The following is a 21,336-nucleotide window of genomic DNA, read 5'->3' as shown; positions in this document are numbered from 1 at the left end:
CACGCTAGATGGAGAGGCTTAGTTGGCGTGACCTATGCCACTGATGATTGGTGAGCTTGGGGGAATAAGAACATAAAAAAAATAAAAAATAAACCTTACAATACAGGTATACCCAATCCTCAGCCTGTTACTATCAAAGATGTGGAGGTGGTCACCACCCATATACTACGGCTTAATTAATGGAAATTTAATCATGACTTTGATTTTGGCTTCTCTCAATCTTCAAAACATTATAATCAAAGAAAAAATACTAATGTGGCGAATGGCGCGTGTGTGTGTGCAAGTTCCCGACGTTGTGAAAATACCCTGAATGCACCATGTTGGTTGCGCAGCGCAACGTTATGTGAGTTTGCCATCCTTAAGCATGCTTTAAACTTTTTAACGACACCCCAGTTGGAGTTCACGTTAAAACTCAGAAGTGGGAAACTTACAAACTTTTGCTGGTCCGTCATTCGTCAGTGCAACCCTCCGTCATATCAGTCTGTCATTTTTTTTCAAGCTGAACCAAACTGTAATCGTCAGTTTGTCATTTTATTTTGACCACACTTTCATCATCACCACAATTTTAGTACCGCCAGTCTTGTCAAAATGTCAACAAAACGAGCGTCCGTCAGTGACAGACGGAGAGGTCCCTCGGTACTTGACCCGATTACTGATTGATGAAAACCCTGTCTCTCTCAGTGCTTAGTCTGTCATTTTATTAAAGTTTCTTGTCATTCGTTAGAAAAACGGGGATCCAACACTGACAGACTGTCTGTCTAATGACAGAATGCCAACCTCTGGTAAAACTACATACACAACACACTTACTTGCCAACTTTCCTTATTCAGGTAAGGGACTCCTGAATTTCAGCCCTATCTGCCACGTACCTCCTGATCATTCATTTTGCCCACTAATCTCCTATTTTACAGTAAGGTAAACATTTTACATTGTGGGGAATTTTTGTCACTGTATATTGCAACATGTTGCCAACACTTCAAAACAAACCTTACCTTATCAAATAATACATGGAGATCAATGCCTTGGGACACTTTTATTTTGAAGTTGTTCCTGGCAGCTTGTCGTGGCGTAACTCGCCGTGCAGAATGAGTTTCGGCCGTTCACATTACTGTCAACAACTTCGTTTGGTCACCAATTAAGGGTACTAAAAAAGACTTAATTACAGTGACATTGTATTGTACAGCGCCTGTTACCAGCATTCAGCTGTGGCTAACAGCGCCAGTGCGCTAACAGGGAGAGCCATCAGATCACTTTTCAAAGGCATAATAACTCTGCACACTTTGATGCTGACAGCCTGATAGTTGCTGTTCAAATGGGATTACTCAAATGTACTGTTTTAGTCGGCAAAATCACAGCTGTGGATCTGACGTCACTTTGTCTGACAGACCAAAATCTATGGGGAGAGATTTGTCTAAAATCTCACAAAAGTTTATAGAGAGGACAATACTGTGGTGCAAAGCACAGTTTTAAGTTGATTATCTTAAGATGAAAACCAGTTGCTCATTCATTATGAAGTATTTTTACCCGATTATCTGATTGATCAGAAATTTCAGTAGGATATCCGAATACCAAAATATTGGATAGCTGTAGCTGCAGCCCTGCAACACCGGTTAATATAACTAATATAATGAAAGAGATCGGACACCTGACACCAGGGACGGACTGCCCATCAGGAATTATGAGTTATCCGAACGGCCGGTCGATTTTTGGGCCAGTACAGGAATGGGGTGGCTAAGCTGGTGTCTTGGTGATATCAAAATAACACCTCTTTAAATGCTGTAAAGACTAAAGAGATGATTATCAACCCAACGCAGAGGAATGATCAGTTTGCACTACTTGCTATTAGTGAGAATCAGGTGGACAGGGTGAAAACCTTCAAACTCATTGGTACATATCAGCAATGACCTCACATGGACCCATAACGCATCATCGCAACATGAAGGCTCTCCAGTGTGTCTGTATTACAATGGCAAAAGCCATCTATGGAGTTTTCAAACTTCTCCCATCGAGCAGACACAACAGGAGTGTCACAGCCTCTTTGGTGGAGGTTTTCATGCATGCCAGATCCACCACACCAGCCTCTACCGAAATTCAAACACAATCTGCTTCTTCCTCTGGTCCTTGAATCGGTGGAGGCTGATGTCTGTGGATCTCACTCTGCTTTATCTATCCTTCCTTCCTTTCCTCAGTCTTTCCTTTGGTCTCTTGAGGTCTCCCTAATTGGTTGGAATTTAGATGTTTCTGGGGTTGGTGAAAGATTCTGGTTGGTAACCCGGTGGGTAGTAGGTGATGTCTGGTCGGTGCTAGATTTCACTTCCCTTAATTTTTTTTTATCCTTCCTCGGGTCTCCTGACAACTTCACGACTCTAGCTAGATTCTGAAGTATTCGGTTTAGGTGAACGGTATGGGATTTTTAATAGGTTTTAGGTGAATTAAGGAGTACACACTCACACGCACGCACGTATGCACACATGCACATACTCACGCGCATAAAAAAAAAGAAAGAGAGAAAAAAGAGAGCAATAATGATGACATGTCGAATCGGTAAGATTACCGAATGAACAATACTGAGCTCTCTCAAAACAAAAGAAAAAAAGAAAAAAAAAGGAGTCTCACAGCCAGAACAAGATTTTAAAAACGCTTTGCCACCAGACTCCTAAACATATGACTTCACAGTCTGTCAATCACACAGTACAATATTTTTCTTTTGTAATCCTGCTCACTTGAACATTTACTCTGTGCAATATCTCTGCTACCTGAAAAATGAAGTCAAGTGCCTGCATATTTGCACATTATATACATAAGTTTTTCCTTTTTACACTAACTAGACTATTACCATGGCCAAACTCGAAAACACGGTCAGTTTAGTTTTGTAAATTGTCACTGTTTTTAAATTGTTCTTATGGACAAACCCAATTCCAATGAAGTTGGGACATTGTGTTAAACATAAACAAAAACTGAATAAAATGACTTGCAAATCATGTTCAACCTACATTTAATTGAATACACTACAAAGACAAGATATTTAATGTTCAGATTTATTGTTTTTAGCAAATAATCATTGACTTAGAATTTTATGGCTGTAACATGTTCCAAAAAAAAGCTGGGACAGGTGGCAAAAAAAGATTGAAAAAGTTGAAGAATGCTCATCAAACACCTGTTTGGGACATCCCACGGGTGAACAGGCTAATTGGGAACAGGTGGGTGCCATGATTGGGTATAAAAGGAGCTTCCCTGAATTGCTCAGTCATCCACAAACAAAGATGGTTCACTTCTTTGTGAACAAGTCTGTGCGAAAATAGTCCAACAGTTTAAGGATAGTGTTCCTCAACGTAAAATTGCAAGGATTTTAGGGATTTCATCATCTACGGTCCATAATATCATCAAAAGGTTTAGAGAATCAGGAGAAATCATTGCATACAAGCGGCAAAGTCGAAAACCAACATTAAATGCCCGTGACCTTCGATCACTCAGGCGGCACGGTATCAAAATCCAACATCAATGTGTAAAAGATATCATCACAACCAATGTCAGAAAATACAGTTTGGCGCTACATCCGTAAGTGCAACTTGATACTCTACTATGCAAAGCAAAAGCCATTTATCAACAACACCCAGAAACACCGCTGCCCGGCTTCTCTGGGCCCCAAGTACATCTACGATGGGCTGATGTAAAGTGGAAAAGTGTTCTGTGGTCTGACGAGTCTATATTTCTAATTGTTTTTGGAAATTGTGGATGTCGTGTCCTCCGTGTCAGAGGAAAAGAAGCATGGACTGTTATGGATGCAAAGTTCAAAAGCCAGCATCTGTGATGGTATGAGGCTGTGTCGGTGCCAATGGCATGGGTAACTTACATATCTGTGAGGCTACCATTAATGCTGAAAGGTACATAACAGGTTTTGGAGAAACATATGCTGTCTTTTTCATGGCCCTGCATTTCATACCTGCTTATTTCAGCAAGACAATGCCAAAACCACATTCTGCACAACAGTGTGGCTTTGTAGTAAAAGAGTGCGGGTACTAGACTGGCCTGCCTGCAGTCCAGGCCTGTGTCACATTGAAAATAAATGGGGCATTATAAAGCGTGAAATACGGATACCCTGGACTATTGAACAGCTGAAACTGTACATTAAGCAACAATGGCAAATAATTCCATAAAAGTTAATGATTATTTGCAAAAAACAATCAAGTCTATCAGTTTTAACATTAAATATCTTGTCTTTGTATTGTATTCAATTAAATGTATGTTGAACATGATTTGCAAATCATTGTATTCTGTTTTTATTTACAGTATATTAACACAACGTCCCAAATTCATTGGAATTGGGTTTGTACATTACCTGTCACATTTTCCTTCATTTTCTCTCTTTTTTATGTTTTATATTTTATGAGTAAGACTTTCACAGCTCAGTGCTACCATTGTGTTTTTACTGTGCATTTGACAAGTAAACATTGTGAATGTACAATCTATACTTCCTGAGGAAAACAGGCTCTCTCTTTCAACATGGGAAATAACCTGCTGCAGACCTTTTACCAGTGTATTGCCAGGGTCCTTTTCTCACTGTGCGACTGCAGTATGACCAGGCAGAGGAGTATGTTCAGCACCAGGCTTCTGTCTGTGACCAACTGCACATACTGTCTCAAAAAGTATTCTCCCTCTTTGGCTGGCCACAAGTAGACACGGTCACAATCACAGTCACTTTGTTAGAAAGACTCATAAGACTGAATGTGTACTATTTTTTTTCTTCATTTTTGCTACTTAAATGCTATATGCACTTGAATCAGCATTTTAATTTTCAGACTTAAAAAATTTTTTTATTCCTGTAATGTAGGCCGTGAAATATGAAAAACTTGAAAGAAGCAAGGCTAAATCATCACACTTAGCTTTGATCGCCACAACGCTCACCAGTACTCACAGTCTTATAATTTACGTTCTCCACAGAGAATACTCTTGTAGACATTTTTTGTTAAAGGGATATAACTGTTCTGTTGATAATCCAACACGTAAAGAGGATCTGATATTGTTGAGGGATTAAATCCGCTCTGAACCAGCTGGAACTTCTGCTGTTTAAAGGTGCTCGTCATTTCCATCACTACCTGAGGAGACAAAAAAAAAAGACAGTGTAATTCTACAAGCCGAATAATACTGAATAGCACACAACATAATGTGCAAAATGGTGTACATTACATCATTCTGAACATGGATAAGAATATATTTTACATAATTTTAGACATGAGATATTTTGTTTGAAAACAAAAATGACTAGTGAAACAAAGGCTTTTCAGCAGTATCAGTCAGATTGTAAATTGAACCTTGGAGTCTGATAGAACATGTGGTTTTAATACGAGTTGCAGTGGTACACTGGACCAGCTAGCTTCACTTTGGGACTGGAGGGAGCAAAGGCGTTTCCACAACTACCGGTAGTCAAAGTGTACTTTGTGGACTTGAAACACATATTTGAACACCCATCCCTAAGTGTCCTGTGGAGGTGTTCCTGGAGTACAAACTGTTGGTTTGGTTCTGTTGGACTCATTAAGCTGCTACCATAAGCATTTACTTGGCCAGTTTTAGCTGATTGTCAGAATCAGGCTCTTGTTCCATGTCAAATCTATTGGATTGCAACCTTAATAGGGTGGGAAGATAGATAAATGTTCTAAAGCACAAAACCTGTTCAGGACGATTCGGGAGATGACTTTGAACGACAGGCCTTATGCAATGGAATGGTCATACATCAAACACAAAGACAGTGTGGATAGGAACAGGATTCCACACCGGCTACACAAAAGTCAGCTGTCTGTATCATTACACTGCCAGTGTACCTGGTAAATATCTCGGGAGCGTATTCATGCAAGAGTGAAATGTAAGGCTGCTATCATGCTAGCGTCCTTTAGAATGACCCTTACCAAAAAATAAGTTTATTTAAGTATACCTGAAGTATACTCAAAATGAGGAAAGTATACTTCTAGTTTACTAATCTTGTACTATTGGGAGTATACTCCACCAAGTAAATGTTAAGTATACTTTAAGTATACTGAAACATACTAAAAGTTTACATACATGGAAAATTAGGAGAGTATACTTCCAGGTTTCTTGTACTTATTGAAAGTATACTCCACCAAGTAAAAGTTAAGTGTACTTGTAAGAAGGGCTCTAAATTAACAATTTTTTACTAGCCAAACACAATTTCCACCAGTCATTTTATTTCCCAGTAAAAATTTTCCCTGATTTTTTTTCTTTTTGAAGCCCCTAAACATAAAGTAACAACAGTGTGTCTATATGGCAGTATGTTATGTGTCTTATTAAATACACTGATTCTGAAACATATGGTAAAGTTAATTAACTTATACTCCCACACCCAGCGCTCATTCAGCTGAACGAAAAGCTCAGCCTCATTCATTAAACTGCCCACCTCGAGTCAACGGCTCGTACAGGGTCTGAAGCCACCAAACCCATCAACCCCGAGGCGGGAGCCATCCCCATGGGCCGGGGGAGCGACGGGCTCTGCATTCAAGTGAACACAACACACAATCGGGCGAGCGGTGTGCACTCACAATTTTTTCATTATTATTTTTTTACCACAATCATTTAAAATCCATCCACAAGTAAATAATAAATTGTAAATATAGTAAGCGTTGTTGTAAAACATTATATTTATTGTATATACTGTATGTTTATGACTTTGGTAAAGAACGGCGGGTGCGCTCTTGCCACAATGAAACGCCAACTTCGGGGGCCGACCAAAGCCGACTTGGTGTGGAACCAGTCCAGTGGAAGCGGCATTGCATTACCAGCCAAATTGGCTAGTAAATATTTGTGACCACCCACATATACTAAAAGTTTACATACTGTAGTACATACTTAGAAGGCACTCACTGCCCGAACGTATAGGTTAAATTTGTCTGTAAAGCTTTAAAACACCATTTGGCTGGAAAGCCTAGTGTTTATAGTCGCTACCTTTGGTACCTGAGTTCACTGGTTCAACCCCACTTCACCACTGGGCTTTTTACTGTGGATATAAGTATACTTTAAGTGTACTTAAAAGTATACTTGAAAGTATGCTTATGTATACTTATTAATATGCTTTATGATATACTTAAGTATACTTTTAGTGTACTAAAATGGGCCAAGTACCTAATCAATTGGCCAAGATGGCCGCCGCCCTGGGTGGGGGTGGGGCGAGAATTCTGGGCGTACCTAATCAATTGGCCAAGATGGCCGCCGCCCTGGGATAGCGGAGTGGCGAGAATCCTGGGTGTACCTAATCAATTGGCCAAGATGGCCGCCGCCTGGATGGGCGTAGTGGCGAGAATCCTGGGTGTACCTAATCAAGTGTCCAAGATGGCCGCCGCCCTGGGCGGGCATGGTGGGGAGAATCCTGGGCATACCTAATAAATTGTCCAAGATGGCCGCCGCCCCGGGTGGGTGGGGGGTTGAGAATCCTTGGCGTACCTAATCAATTGGCCAAGACGGCTGCCGCCCGAGGTGGGCGCAGTAGCAAGAATCTTGAGCGTACCTAATCAATTGGCCAGAATCCTGGGCGTACCTAATCATATTTCCAAGGTCATAGTAGTAGTAGTAATAGTATTTGCAATAGTAGTATAGTAGTCGTACATAGGCCAAGCCTTGAGTACACATAGAAAAAAAAGGGGGGAGCTCAACAGTGAGAGAGATGATTCCATTACATTTAGAAAAAAAATAATAATAATGTTGTACTTGAATTTTTGAAAATTTATATTAAAAAAAATAATAAAAAATTGGAAATGAGCTGAACAGTTTAAAATTGTAACGGTTGGAATCGGTGAAGAAATCAACATGAAGTAAAAGTTCCTTACTGTGGCTTTAAGAAACATGCACATTCACGCACACACATTTGACTTTAACATGTTGGACACATCACGCACACACATTTAACTGAACTGTATGAGAAAGCGCACACCTCGAACAAAAGGCTCTTACAACTTAACGGTTGAAGATGTAGATTCTCGAAATGGCTCGTTAGAACGGCAAGGGTTTGGGGAACGCGAGCATATTCTCATGTTTTTAATCAGATGAAAAATTTGCGAATTTAGAGCAGGTTGAAAACTTGTGATTTTAAAAAAATTAGGAGAAAAAGGCGACCAAAATAACATGGGGTGTAATGGTCGGAATAGTGTGACTTCCCCTCGCTTAAAGTGAAATACAACGTACTAAGTTTGTCTGAAAGAAGACCCTTGTCACTACAAAATGTGCGAATTTGATGTTTAGTGAGCAAAGATTGTGGCCACGGTGACGAGTTGAAGTGAGATTTTTCAAAATAGTTATTTTTTCTCTCCTCACTCTGATGTTGATTGCTCCACTCTGGCGGACGTAATACACACCAATGTTAAAAGGCTTTTTTTCTCCATTTCGCTCACTCTCTTTGAACCCGCACAGGAGGGAGAGCTTACATTCCTTAAAAACAAATTCTGACACAGAGCTATAGATGGGAAAAATTGCAACAAAATTAGCTAAAAATCATATCGATTGGTTAACGCATGCGCGCGTAACGTGGCTTGGAAAAAGGTGCTTGATTTTATATTTTGTTCCCCTTTCCCATTCATTCCAATGGGACTTTTTTGTGAGTTCTTTGGAAATTGCGTCGCCATGGTAACTCGGAAATCCAAGAAAAGTAATGCCGCAGCGAGTCAGATCGAGCCGCATCTTTTGATACCTCATTTGTGCCGGTGCGTTCTACGGTACGGGCCGCATTTTTGCGGAAAATCCGTGGAATACTAAACTAGAAAAATTTCCGCGGAAATTTTGAATGGGCCTGCTGACTCTTGCAAGGTGGAAAGACGCAATACTTGGAGCAATAGTAGTATTAGGACTTTTAGTAGTAGCACTTGTAATAGCTAAAAAAGCAGTATTTAAATAGCAGTCCATTCCATTTAATTAAAAAAATAATAATAATGTTGAGGTTTTTTTTGAAAATGTATTTAAAAAATGTTAAATAATAATGTTGAGTTTTTTTAAAATGTATTTAAAAACATTTAAATGAGCTGAACAGTTTAAAATTTAAACCATTGAAATCGGTCAAGAAATGTGGAAGTTACCCATAATCAACATAAACTAAAAGTATCTTACTGGGGCCCTTTAAGAAACATGCACATTTACGCACACACATTTGACTTTAACTTGTTGGAGGCGTCACGCACCCACATTCCATTGATATTGTATAGGATACGCACACCTCGAACAAAAGCCTCTCACGACTTAACGGTTGAAGATGCAGATTCCAGAAATGGCTCGTTAGAATGGCAAGGGTTTGGGGAACGCGAGCATGTTCTCAGTTTTTTAATCGGATGAAAAATGACCAAATGAGAGCAGGTTGAAAACTTATGATTTATCGAAAATGAAGAGCGAAAGGCGGCGAAATTAACATGGAAAATTTCGCCGTTTTTCCCTCTTCATTTTCGATCAATCATAAGTTTTCAACCTGCTCTCATTTGGTCATTTTGGGGAACGCGAGCATGTTCTCAGTTTTTTAATCGGATGAAAAATGACCAAATGAGAGCAGGTTGAAAACTTATGATTTATCGAAAATGAAGAGCGAAAGGCGGCGAAATTAACATGGAAAAGAGAGGCTCCCAAGTCCGACTTCTCCTCACTTAAAGTGAAAATAAAGGTACTAAATGACACCGTAGCCAAATAAAAGTAGGTTTGTCACAAAATAGAGCCTTGTGACTACAAAATGTGCGAATTTGATGTCTAGTGAGCAAAGATTGTGGCCATGGTGACGAGTTGAAGTGAAACTTGGAAATAGATTTTTTGCCTCTCTTCACTCTGAGGCTTAATTGCTCCACTCTAAACGATGCAATACACACCAATGTTATAAGGCTATTTCACTCACTGTCTTTGAACCCGCGCAGGGGGGAGAGCTTTCATTCCTTAAATATTTTTTTTGACACTGAGCTAAAGATGAGAAAAATTGCAACAAAATAAGCTAAAATTCATATCGGACGGCTAACGTATGCGCGCGCAGCGTGTCTTGGAAAAAGGTGCTTGATCTGTAATTATGGGCCTGCTGAGCGGAGCAAGCAGGCACATATTACTATCCTAGAAAAGGGGTTTATTATTCTTCCGTAACTTATTATAGTATCTTCCACGGATTTTTCTGCTAAAATGCGGCCCGTACCGTAGATCGCACCGGGACAAATGAAGTATCAAACGATGCGGCTCGATCTGACTCGGTGCGGCATTATTTTTCTAGGAATTCCCAGTTACCATGGCGACGCTATTCCCAAAAAACTCCCAAAATTCAGGGAAAGAAGGTCCCATAGGAAATGAATGGGAAAAGGAAAGACAAAATCACACATCAAGCACTTTTTTCCAAGACACGCTGCGCGGGCATACGTTAACCGACCGATATGAATTTTAGCTCATTTTGTTGGAATTTTTCCCATCTTTAGCTCAGTGTCAAAAAAAATTGAGGAATGAAAGCTCTCCCCCCTGTGCGGGTTCAAAGACAGTGAGTGAAATAGCCTTATAACATTGTGTGTATTGGTTCGGCTTGAGCGGACCAATTAAGAATCAGAGTGTAGACAGGGAAAACATTGATTTCCAAGTTTCACTTCAACTCGTCACCATGGCCACAATCTTTGCTCATTAGACATCAAATTCGCAGTGTGTAGTTTCTGACAAACCTATTTTTATTTGGCTAAGGTGTCATTTAGTACCTTTATTTTTACTTTAAGCGAGGAGAAGTCGGACTATTTCGATCTCTTGTCAATGTTAATTTCGCCGTTTTTCCCTCTTCATTTTCGATCAATCATAAGTTTTCAACCTGCTCTCATTTGGTCATTTTCCATCCGATTAAAAAACTGAGAACATGCTCGCGTTCCCCAAACCCTTGCCGTTCTAACGAGCCATTTCTGGAATCTGCATCTTCAACCCTTAAGTCGTGAGAGGCTTTTGTTTGAGGTGAGCGTAATCCTATACAAATCAATGGAATGTTGGTGCGTGACGTCTGTTGGTGCGTGAATGTGCATGTTTCTTAAAGGGGCAGTAAGATACTGTTGATTATGGTTAACTTCCACATTTCTTGACCGATTTCAATGGTTTACATTTTAAACTGTTCAGCTCATTGAAATGTTAGTTAAAATCAAATATGTGTGCGTGAATGTGCATGTTTCTTAAAGGGGCAGTAATACTTTTAGTTGATTATGGTTAACTTCCACATTTCTTGAGCGATTTCAATGGTTTAAATTTTAAACTGTTCAGCTCATTTAAAAGAGTCAGCAGGCCCATTCAAAATTTCCGCGGAAATTTTTCTAGTTTGTTCCCCCGCTTCTCCATCCACTTCTATGGGACTTTTTTTGGGAGTTTTTGGGGAATTGCGTCGCCATGGTAACTCGGAATTCCAAGAAAAATAATGCCGCAGCGAGTCAGATCGAGCCGCATCGTTTGATACCTCATTTGGCCCGGTGCGATGTCCGGTACGGGCCGCATTCTTCCGGAAAAATCGGTGGAAGATAATATAACTTCCATGTCTCCCTCCACCAACACAGCTGATTTAATTAACAGGATCTGTATCAGGCTTCTACAGAGCTTGCTGATGATGCTGTGTTGGAGGAGGGAGAAATATAAAACAGGCAGGACATTGGCTCTCAAGGACCAGGGTTCCCTACCCCTGTACTAACCTAATAAAGCCCAAGCTAACCAAGAGTTTCTTATTTGATGTGTTTATTGATGAATTCCCACAATTTATGAAAGAATGTGATAAATGTAGTGAAGGAGAAAACAAACATGACAGAAAAAAAATGGGAACTGCTTCACAGGGGTACATTAGCCACGTTTCCACCGCAGGAACTTTGGGGTAAATGTATGGGGTCAGCCCCGTATGTGCGCGTCTCCACTGCAGGCGCCTTCCCAACCGGGCCACATTTACAGGAACTTGCGGGGACGAGCGGAGGTCCTACTAGAGGGTAGGTACTCCGCTGGCCCGATAAACTCCCGATCGGGCTTTCGTGCTGATTGGCTAAAAAATATTTAGTATAAAAAAAATTCTTACCTTCATGCGCGACGATGATGCATTCTCGGCTTAAGTCTCTTCCATCAAAACTATTTTCTTAATAATCCTTTGTCTATTTTTGTTCCACTCTGTTAGCCTTTTCAAATTCTTCATCTAAACGCAGTCTCCTCTCACTCAAATCATCCATCCACACCATGTACATAAAAGAAAAAGAAAAGAAAAACAGCAACCACCTAAAGTTTTTCTCTTTCCTCGTAATTTTTGACGCGCGGTGCTTGGGTGACATCACAGGAGAAATCGTTGCACGGCGTTTACGTGTCGATCGAAACTCGTGACGTCGCAAAATGGGTCGTACTCCGCAGTGGAGACACAGCCACAAGTGGCCCGGCTGAGAGGACGGTTCCTGTGAAAGTCCCTACCCCCCTCCCCATACCCGAACGTCCTGCGGTGGAAACGCGGCTTTTGATGGTGTTTTACGCACTACTTGACTCCTTACCTGAAGTCTTATGAAGAGGGGTCGAGCATATGTGGGTAGCTCCTTCACCACATGTTCAAAAAATGTGTTCCCATCAAACATGAAGCCTGGTCTTAAAATCATGGCAGCCATTCCAGCTCTTCCCTCATGGCCTATACATATAAATAAAAACATTGTTAAGCGTTGATACCATAGGCGGGCATTCCGTCAGTGCTGATGGAAGGTATGTCAATCCGTCACTGAGAAGAACCTGTTTTGCTGATGAATGATGGGATTACGCAGGCGTCCTGTATTTTGCCATGTGTCAATGTATCAATCACACAGTTATAGTCATAGTGATTCATACAATAAACCAATTAAAGGGGAATTTAACTGTTAAATTCCTTCCTATTTACTTCAAATCCGCGTAGCATGACCAACTTACATAGCAGGCAGTGACTGGAACTACTTCCTGCTTTAGCATCTAAGAATCATGGGATGTAATTCTACTATCAATTGCGGTCGTCAGTCGCTGGTTAGACACCGCAAGCTGAGGTTTGTAGCTGTATTTCCATTATTACAATGCGTGACCAGCATGAGGTAAACGGCACAGCCAATCTCCAATAGCCGCCGGGACCGAGCAAAAAGTTTGTAAAATGATTAGTGCATTGCATTGACTTGTTTAGCGCTGTTGAAGAGTCAAACAAGATATCATTTAGCATTTGCGATTGATACGCACGTCGGCAGTATATTGCCCCCAATCCCAACTCTCCCCCTCAAAATCTGCCCCCGTTGACAAAGATTGACTAGCGATGAAATTTGGTGAAATTATAACGTCCCGCTTGATGATTATATACAAGTGTTGCAGATCAGGTTCCACAATAAGAAGAGGCAAAAGAAGGGGTGAGCATTCAAAAGGCTACCAACAGAACAAGATGGCAAAATTGTATTGCTAAAACTCTAGTTAAATGGTTGGTATTCCTAAATGTTACTTGAAGCACTGTTATATATATTTTTTTAAATTAAGCAGCCGATTAATCTGTAGTCTTTTTTTTTTTCGCCAAATATTGGCAAACATCAACTCTTTGGGAGTATGGTAGGGGCTGACATTCCTATATATTTTATAGAATTGCTCAATGTATAAACATACCTGGTATTTCCACTCCATAAACATTGACTTCTTGGATAAAATCGACTGACCCAAGGGTTTCTTCCATCTCTGTTGTTGCTACATTTTCACCTTTCCATCTAAATCCAGGAAAACTAAATTAGCCATACTTCATAACAGTAGCTACTAAAACACAATGATTCTTAGAATTCTCACAATTCTAAACACCCTATAGTAACAAAGTGAAAAAACATTTTTGAAAACACTTGCATATCCCACGTGCACCCCTTTTGGCATGTCACTTTCCATTGATTTCAGTCTGCTCAGTGTGTAAGGAGTTGGGCTTCCGAGTCAGGAAAAACGGGATCCAGTCCCACTACAAACAATAATGGTAAAATTATCTGTGGTGGGGTATCGTTCCTACTACCCCAGCTCAAGCAAAAAGAGGACAGCTCTTTCACTCTGAATCTCTCCTTGTATATCTGCATGCGTGTGAGATCGGGTTTTGTGTTTATTGTGCAAAAACAAACAAAGCGTATAATTTCATACATATTGCACTTTCAGGGCTGATTTTAAATGTTTTGTTCCAGTTTAAAAGCGGATGAGGAATATCTAAGCATTCAAGTAGTAAAAAAAACAAAGTTAGTAAAAGCTGCGGTAAAAACCTGCGAGAGCAAAGCAGAAGGTGAAAAGCGACGGGAGCCCAAATCACGGGACCGGCAACGACCACCTGCAGGCCCCAGCTGTGGAAGGTAAGCGGCGGTCGAACCATTGGGTCCGACACTAGATGCAAGCACCACCAGGGCTAACTACGTTCACAAAGTTGTCCTTTGGGCATCTGTAGCAGGAAGATGGCGGCGAAACATCCTCTTGTAAGGTGAGGCTCCAGCTATGTAATATAATTAGTGATTTCTAGACCTACGATTATATAGAAAAAATGTACGTTGATGTGATAGAACATATTATTAAAATCAATAGTAGGTTTTTAAAATGAATTAATTATTTGTTCACCACTAGATGGTGCTAAGGATTGCACACTGTCCCTTAAAGTTCTCATGTACAGTAGATCAGATAGTAAATGTTTCGTGAACATTATTAAGAACTCGTTTGTAGGGATATAACAACAGCCAAGTGTCACGATACGATAAATTTCATGATATGAACCTCACGATACAATACTTATCACAATATTGTTGGGAAGTTGGTGATTAAAAAAAAAGAAGCTCATGGCAATGTATAAAAACTCCCGATATTGTTAAAAGAAAAACTCATAATGGAAAAAAAGCACAATAATGTGTTTTTGTACATAACACACAAAAAAATAGGCTTGGCCATGCAATGTTACATCTCATTGTCATGTGCTCCTATTGGCTCATCCACACAAAGTGTCATGGTCTATGCTATTCACAATGCTGTATTCAACTGAAGCCGACAAAAAGTAATGTTTTTTATGAAGACGTTAAAAAATATTTGTTGTTATGACTGATTAATCGGAGTGATAACTGCCGCAGTGGCCAAAATATTCCTAATTAAAATTAAACTGCACCAATAAACTAACCACCAGAGGATGCTAGACTGTATAAATGGAATACACCCTCACAAAATCTCACGAATGAAGTGGCCAACGCTGAGAAGTTTGTTGCTAGGTGACTCTTTGGTGCTAGGGACCGGGGAGGTAATAGACAGATCTGTCAGACCTCACAGGCAACTTCTCAACAAGGTCCAATCAGGAACCCATAATCAGCCCACATGGGGGCCAAGCTAGAGTAGGCCCCAGATGGGAGAAAGCTGGGTTGCCCATGTGGGTTTTAGCTAGGGCCATATAAGGCCCACCTTGAGCCCAACTAGGCTTGCCCACATGGCGCCACTATGGAATCCCTGGACAAAATTAACTGGGACCCAGCTGGGCGGCCCAGAGGGGCTTATTCACCAGCCCATTCTGTGCCCATGTGGGTTCTAGCTAGGGCCTATATGAGGCCCAACTTGAGCCTATCTGCACAGCAGAAATTGGAGAGCTAACATTTCAGGGTTACATTTTTAGGAGTAGATTTTAACTCCTGAAGTGTAACTCCTGAATGTGTTATTTTACAAAGTTGTAGATTAACTCTGCAGTGAAGTAATTAAGCTGTTGTTATTGTGGTGGTTTGTTGAAAAAATTCCATCACAGAAATTAATATAACTCTTGATCAAAAAGTTTAATTTGACTATTAAATCATACACAACTGTACCTGAAGGTGTCTCCTACTCTGTCTTTGAAAGAGATGAAGCCCTCGTTATCTTCAGCCATCACGTCACCTGTATTAACGTACGCATCTCCTTTGACAAACACGTTCCTTATCAGCTTCTTTTCAGTCAACTGCTTGCTTCCAGCATAGCCAAAGAAAGGGGTCAGGGCACTTACTTTGGATAGTAAAAGCCCTGTCTCGCCTGAGAAATAACAGGAAAGTGCAGTTCAGGAGGAGTAAAGTACTTTAGATGAAAGCCACTTCAGTGAATGGAAATCTGACAAAAATGTTACCCTTTTTCACTCGCTGACAGAAGCCATACTGATCTTTTATTGGTTCGTCTTTCATCATGTCATACTTTACCAGATCATATTTGAGCAGGAGCTACACAAAACAAAATGGTATTTCATTAGACAGCAATATTCAGTAACCACACACACGCACAGGGGCCATTAGGCCAGATAGGCAGATGCTAAGGGCGCTGTGGACTGAAATAATAATAATAATGAAATTATTACTAATAGGAAAGAGCAGTAAATTGAAATTAGTATGAACATTTTAAATAATCACATTTTTAATACAAATACTTAATGTTAAACTACAACAACAACATTTAAATTATACTATTTAACATTAAAGTAAAAAGTTAAAACAATGGCAACCTTATTTGTTGTGGAGAATAGTGCAACAGAACTGGTTGTAACATACTGGGGGCTCGTCCGGGATCTGAACCCACAACCTCTCATACCCCAAGCGAGAATCATAGATTTTTCTCAAAGAAACAAAAGGAAAAAAAATGCTTGATCACTGAATAAAATCCAAATAAAATCTGTCGATGAAAAAGGAAAAAAAGCATGATTTTTTTTTCGGTTTATCTAATCAAATTAGATGTCGCAACATAAAATCACTCGCATGATTTGTTAGATAGTAATGAAACAGTCAAGAAATTAAGAAAATTGTCCATATATTTAAAATTGTGTGATGTCATTAAATGAATTAAAGGTGATGTTAAAAAATTCATCAAATTTTGTAAGCATATGTAAATCATCATTGAAGGGAGGCGCCATTTACAATCTTGCCTATAGTACCACTTTGACAGCACACGCACCGCAATGAACCTCCAAACGTAACAGAATGGTCAGTCCATGCTATTAGCCTGCCGACCAAGCCAACCCTCAGCCAGTTTGCCCTGTTGCCGGTGTCCTCCATTCATTCTTGTGTCTCTTCTGATAGTTTGTTGGTTGGCCCTTCCATTTTAAATTTTTATAGATTTTCATGGTTCTTATTTTAAAGGTTACAGCCCCGGATATTCTAACCTAATTCTTGACATAAACCAGTTTCAAATATTGATTTCACAGTCAGGTTTGTCTCGTTCTACTACTTTTTCGCCACATACACCCGATCCTGAGCCAAGTACGCCTGTGTATTCTTTTCATGATTCGTTGCTCTCTGACCTTTTGCTTTGGTACCAGTTTGGCCATTTACCCGGAACCACCTTGAAATGGCAAACAGAGGCAACCAGTTAAAGGTTTTAGTCCTTCTGCTAACCCTATCTCACATAGTTCCGTGCTTGTTTTTTCCACCTCATTACATGCCGGTTTTGTCATCTCATTCCACGCTGCATCTTGGACACACGGTTCCATGTCTCTTTCAACTTGTTCTGTGCTTTGTCACGTCACTTTCCACAGTGTACATTTGTGCACCTGTTTTTCAACTTCACCTTCTCTAGCGTGGTTGACCTGCAGAACAACTTGTACAGGATGTACTTTAGGTTCAGATCCAGCCTAAATTTATGTCAAGCATATGAAATTTTGGACGACAGGTACATAATGTGTGCGCTTCTTAATGGTCCCGTAGTTAGCAGAATTTGTGGGGCAACAACAATAAAGCAAATGCTTTGAGTCCATTGTTGCTTGTGAAATGAAGTGGTTCTTCTTCTCTTCTTTCTAACTTTAAAGTAATGCCCTGCCTCTCCTCCGGTAAGTGTGGCGCGAGTGACATGATGCACAAATGAGCACCCACGAACACACAATAATTAACAAAGTTACAATTTTAATGTTGGCAGGTTGAAATAGTTTTGAGAAAAAGGGGTTTAAAGTTTTGGTACTTGCATCTTTCAAATGTCCATAGCAACCAGTACAGTACCTTAGGAAAAAGATATTAACCTGAAATTTTAGGAACTGTTAAAAAAATCAGTGGAAAGTCAATTCCAAACGCAGGTAAGGCCATCGTCCAAAATTTGAACCCTTTAAATGTTTTGGAATTTTGACCTCTCAACAAATGACAGCTTACAATTCATCTTCTGAGGTATCAGCCAAAGTTTGTTTCTTTTATTGTTGCTCCTTGTGGTATTTTCTTGCTTAAATGAGGTTATATTACCGCAGTCGATAATTGCAGATAATTATCGGCCACCGATATTATTGTGTATCCCTAAATACAATGATTCGCAAAACCTTTTCAACCTACTGTATATTAAATTGAATATATTGCAAAGACATGACATGTTATGGTGATGTTGATATGTTCAAACTGATTGTTATAGTTTTTTTTTTTTTGCATATACGCTCTAATGTTTGAATTTGATGCTTGTAACACATTCCAAAAAAGCTGGGACAGAGAAAACAAAAGACTGGGAAAGTTGAGGAAGGTTCAGAATGTTTGGAACATTGCATAGGTGAACAAGTTAATTGGAAACAGGCGCTTCTGATGATTGGGTACATAAGGTAAATTTCCAAAAGGCTCAGTTGCTCAGAAGCAAGGTTGGGGAAAGGTTCTCCACTTAAAGGGACTGATAGGTACACATCAATAGGTAACAATGTGCTACTTCAATAGACATTAGGATTGCCATCCACTCACCCTGTACATGAAGTTGGAACGCCCCACTGTGCCGATCTTGCCAATGTGATTCATGAAACACAGGTTTCCCTCCGTGGAGCCGTACACCTCACACATTTTTATGTTTCCATAGCGTCTCTGGAACTCTTGCCAGACATCCTGTCGCAGCCCGTTCCCGACTCCCATCCGCACACAGTGGACCTTGTCGAGCTCTGTCTGATGGTGGAAAAGATTACATTACTGTAAGAGGAAGTAATACAATTTTTTTTATTTTATTTACAAAAAAATGACTTAGGCAATTATTTTAAGAGGGTGGCAATATGTATTATTTGGACTATTACTGGGTCATTTACTGTGGCCCTAAAATGCAAAACGCAAAAACAAAAAAACACAAACCAAATAAAAAAAACTAAAACGAAACACGACAGCAATTTTTTTTTAAATCACAAAAACGTAATCGCAAATAAAAACGAAACTAAAATGTAATCGCCGAGGCAAACAAAAAACACAAACACAAAATATAAAACAAAACAACAAAAAGTAATCGCAAACACAAATATAAAAACACAAAATATGAAACAAAAAACAAAACATCGCAAACACACACACAAAAAAACCCCACAAACACAAAAAGGTAAGCATGCAAACACAAAACAGCGAAACACATTAATTAACAAATGATGAAACACAAAATTTCGCTAACGGAAGTGGTGTTTACGTGAGGGGAGGGCAGGGGAGATCCGAGGAATGTGATTGGACGAAAGTACCTCCTACTAACAGCACAGTTAAGCACAGTTTACATGTGCTTAAAATATATAGAAATAATAGATATTACAGTTTTATAGTAGCGTTAGCGTTTAATGTTTTGTTTCGTATTTTGTATTTGTTTGTTTTTTTATTTGTGTTTGCGATTCCTTTTTTTGTGTTTGTGTTTTTGATTTGTATTTGTGATTAAGTTTTTCTGTCTGCGATTACTTTTTTGTTTTTTGTTTTGTTTTTTTGTGTTTGCGATTACATTTTGTTTTTGTGATTTTTTAAATTTGCTGTTGTGTTTCATTTGTGTTTTTGTAGTTTTTATTTGGTTTGTGTTTTTTTGGTTTGCAGATGTGTTCACTTTTTTGTGTTTTGCACTTCAGGGCCACCGTAGTCATTAGCACAAGATTAATATTCAAACCTTGAATAAAGCGCTCACAGCATTCCGAAAAGATATGAGAAAACCCCTCCCCCTTTCAGTCAGTTAAAGGAAGTCTGCAACTAGCAAAATTTTGCCACCTCAACAAGTACTTCTGGGCTCCAGGTTCATTTGAGTTGGAAAATGAATAAAAAAGGTAATTGATCGCATTATTGGTCTCTTTGTTATTAAAGCTTGTAACAAAATAACTGTGTGGCGTGAGTGTGAAAGGAGCCCTTATGGGTACAATCAAGAACACCATAATCAGCCTAGCAGGCCCCAGTTGGGAGATAACTGGGTTGCCCATGTGGGTTTTAGCTAGGGCCCATATGAGGCCCAACTTGAGCCCATTTGCACAGCAAAAATTGGTTAAAAGTACAGGGTTCTTCAAAAAGAATACATCAAAATCATTATGCGATATTTCAAAAATGAAAAACAATAGAAAACTATAGCATACGGTACCTTCAAGTTTTTATTTCATGTTTTACAAGTACTCAATGTGGCCACCATCGGCAGCACAGACAACATCAAGCTGATACGAGAATTCCTCCCAAACGTCAGGATGCACTGAGTCCACTGTATTGTTGATTGCAACTGTTATTTGATCTTTCATGACTCGATATTTGCTGGAAGTGTTGGAACATCAACTTTGTCTTTAACATAACTAGCCCTCCACACAGAGATGTAATTAATTAAGATCAACCTTCACACTGACACTTCTCAGTTTTAGAGACGAATTGGCCCCATTTTCTTTTTCCACGCTTGTCACAGGAAACACTGACATTCGAACAAAAGGAATTTAATATGGGCACTGGAAGTCATTTTCACTTACGGAAGAGACTTCCCCAAGATTAGACTTAAAATTTGGATCTTAGCTCAGGGATAGGCCGATGTCATGTTAAATGTATTTAAAACATCCAATTTGACATGTGGCTATATAGCTCAGTGGTTAGGGTGCCTGACTTTGTTTCCATGGTACCCTGGTTCAGATCCCTGTCATGGCAATATTTTTTTAGGAGTCAACTTTTTGCTTTATTGATTGTTTGTTATACTGTATTGCTATGTTTGGCTTTTTGGAACATGACATATTTGTTTGATCTGCTCACAAACAAACAAATCAAATACAATTTTAACTGGGACCCAGATGGGGCCCATTCACCAGCCCATTCCATGCCCATGTGGGTTTTAGCTAGGGCCCATATGAGAACCACCTTGAGCCCATATGGGCTTGTCCACATGGGGCCACCATGAAATCCCTGGCCAAAATTATCTGGGACCCAGCAGAGCAGCCCAGATGGGACCCATTCACCAACCCATATCTCACCCACATGGGTGTGTTGACAGGTCAGCAAGGTCAACATAGAGTGATGGAGTGCAGTCACCGTGCATCCGACCACGATTTTGAAGTGGACTGATTTGATTTGGTTTAATTCACCGGGATTATGATTCGATTAAGGTACGGCTCAGTTCAAGATGGTATGATGCAAGAGGTTTTTGTTGTAATTTTTACATACTGTACATCGGAATGAACTTGTCTGTAATTTCCATCAGCGA

The 21,336-nt window shown here is 39.8% G+C and overlaps 1 protein-coding gene across 1 annotated transcript in view; it reads right to left on the bottom strand.

Annotated features, from left to right (window-relative positions):
* Positions 1-1,020: 1,020 nt before the first annotated feature.
* slc27a6 (solute carrier family 27 member 6) overlaps positions 1,021-21,336 on the bottom strand; it is a 54,897-nt gene continuing 34,581 nt past the window's right edge. Inside the window, exons 5-10 of the mRNA XM_086096214.1 lie at positions 18,633-18,827; positions 16,070-16,160; positions 15,780-15,978; positions 13,594-13,691; positions 12,486-12,616; positions 1,021-5,096 (exon numbers count right to left, since the gene is read on the bottom strand). Coding sequence (XP_085952340.1) covers positions 4,920-5,096; positions 12,486-12,616; positions 13,594-13,691; positions 15,780-15,978; positions 16,070-16,160; positions 18,633-18,827 — 891 coding nt within the window. The 3' untranslated portion in view covers positions 1,021-4,919. The remainder of the gene's footprint in view (positions 5,097-12,485; positions 12,617-13,593; positions 13,692-15,779; positions 15,979-16,069; positions 16,161-18,632; positions 18,828-21,336) is intronic.

Source organism: Leptonotus elevatus, chromosome 15 (assembly GCF_054856555.1).
Source record: "Leptonotus elevatus isolate MCC_2025b chromosome 15, RoL_Lele_1.0, whole genome shotgun sequence".
NCBI lineage: Eukaryota > Metazoa > Chordata > Actinopteri > Syngnathiformes > Syngnathidae > Leptonotus > Leptonotus elevatus.
Note: the sequence above shows the minus strand (reverse complement) of the source record. Positions and strands in the feature narration are given on the sequence as shown.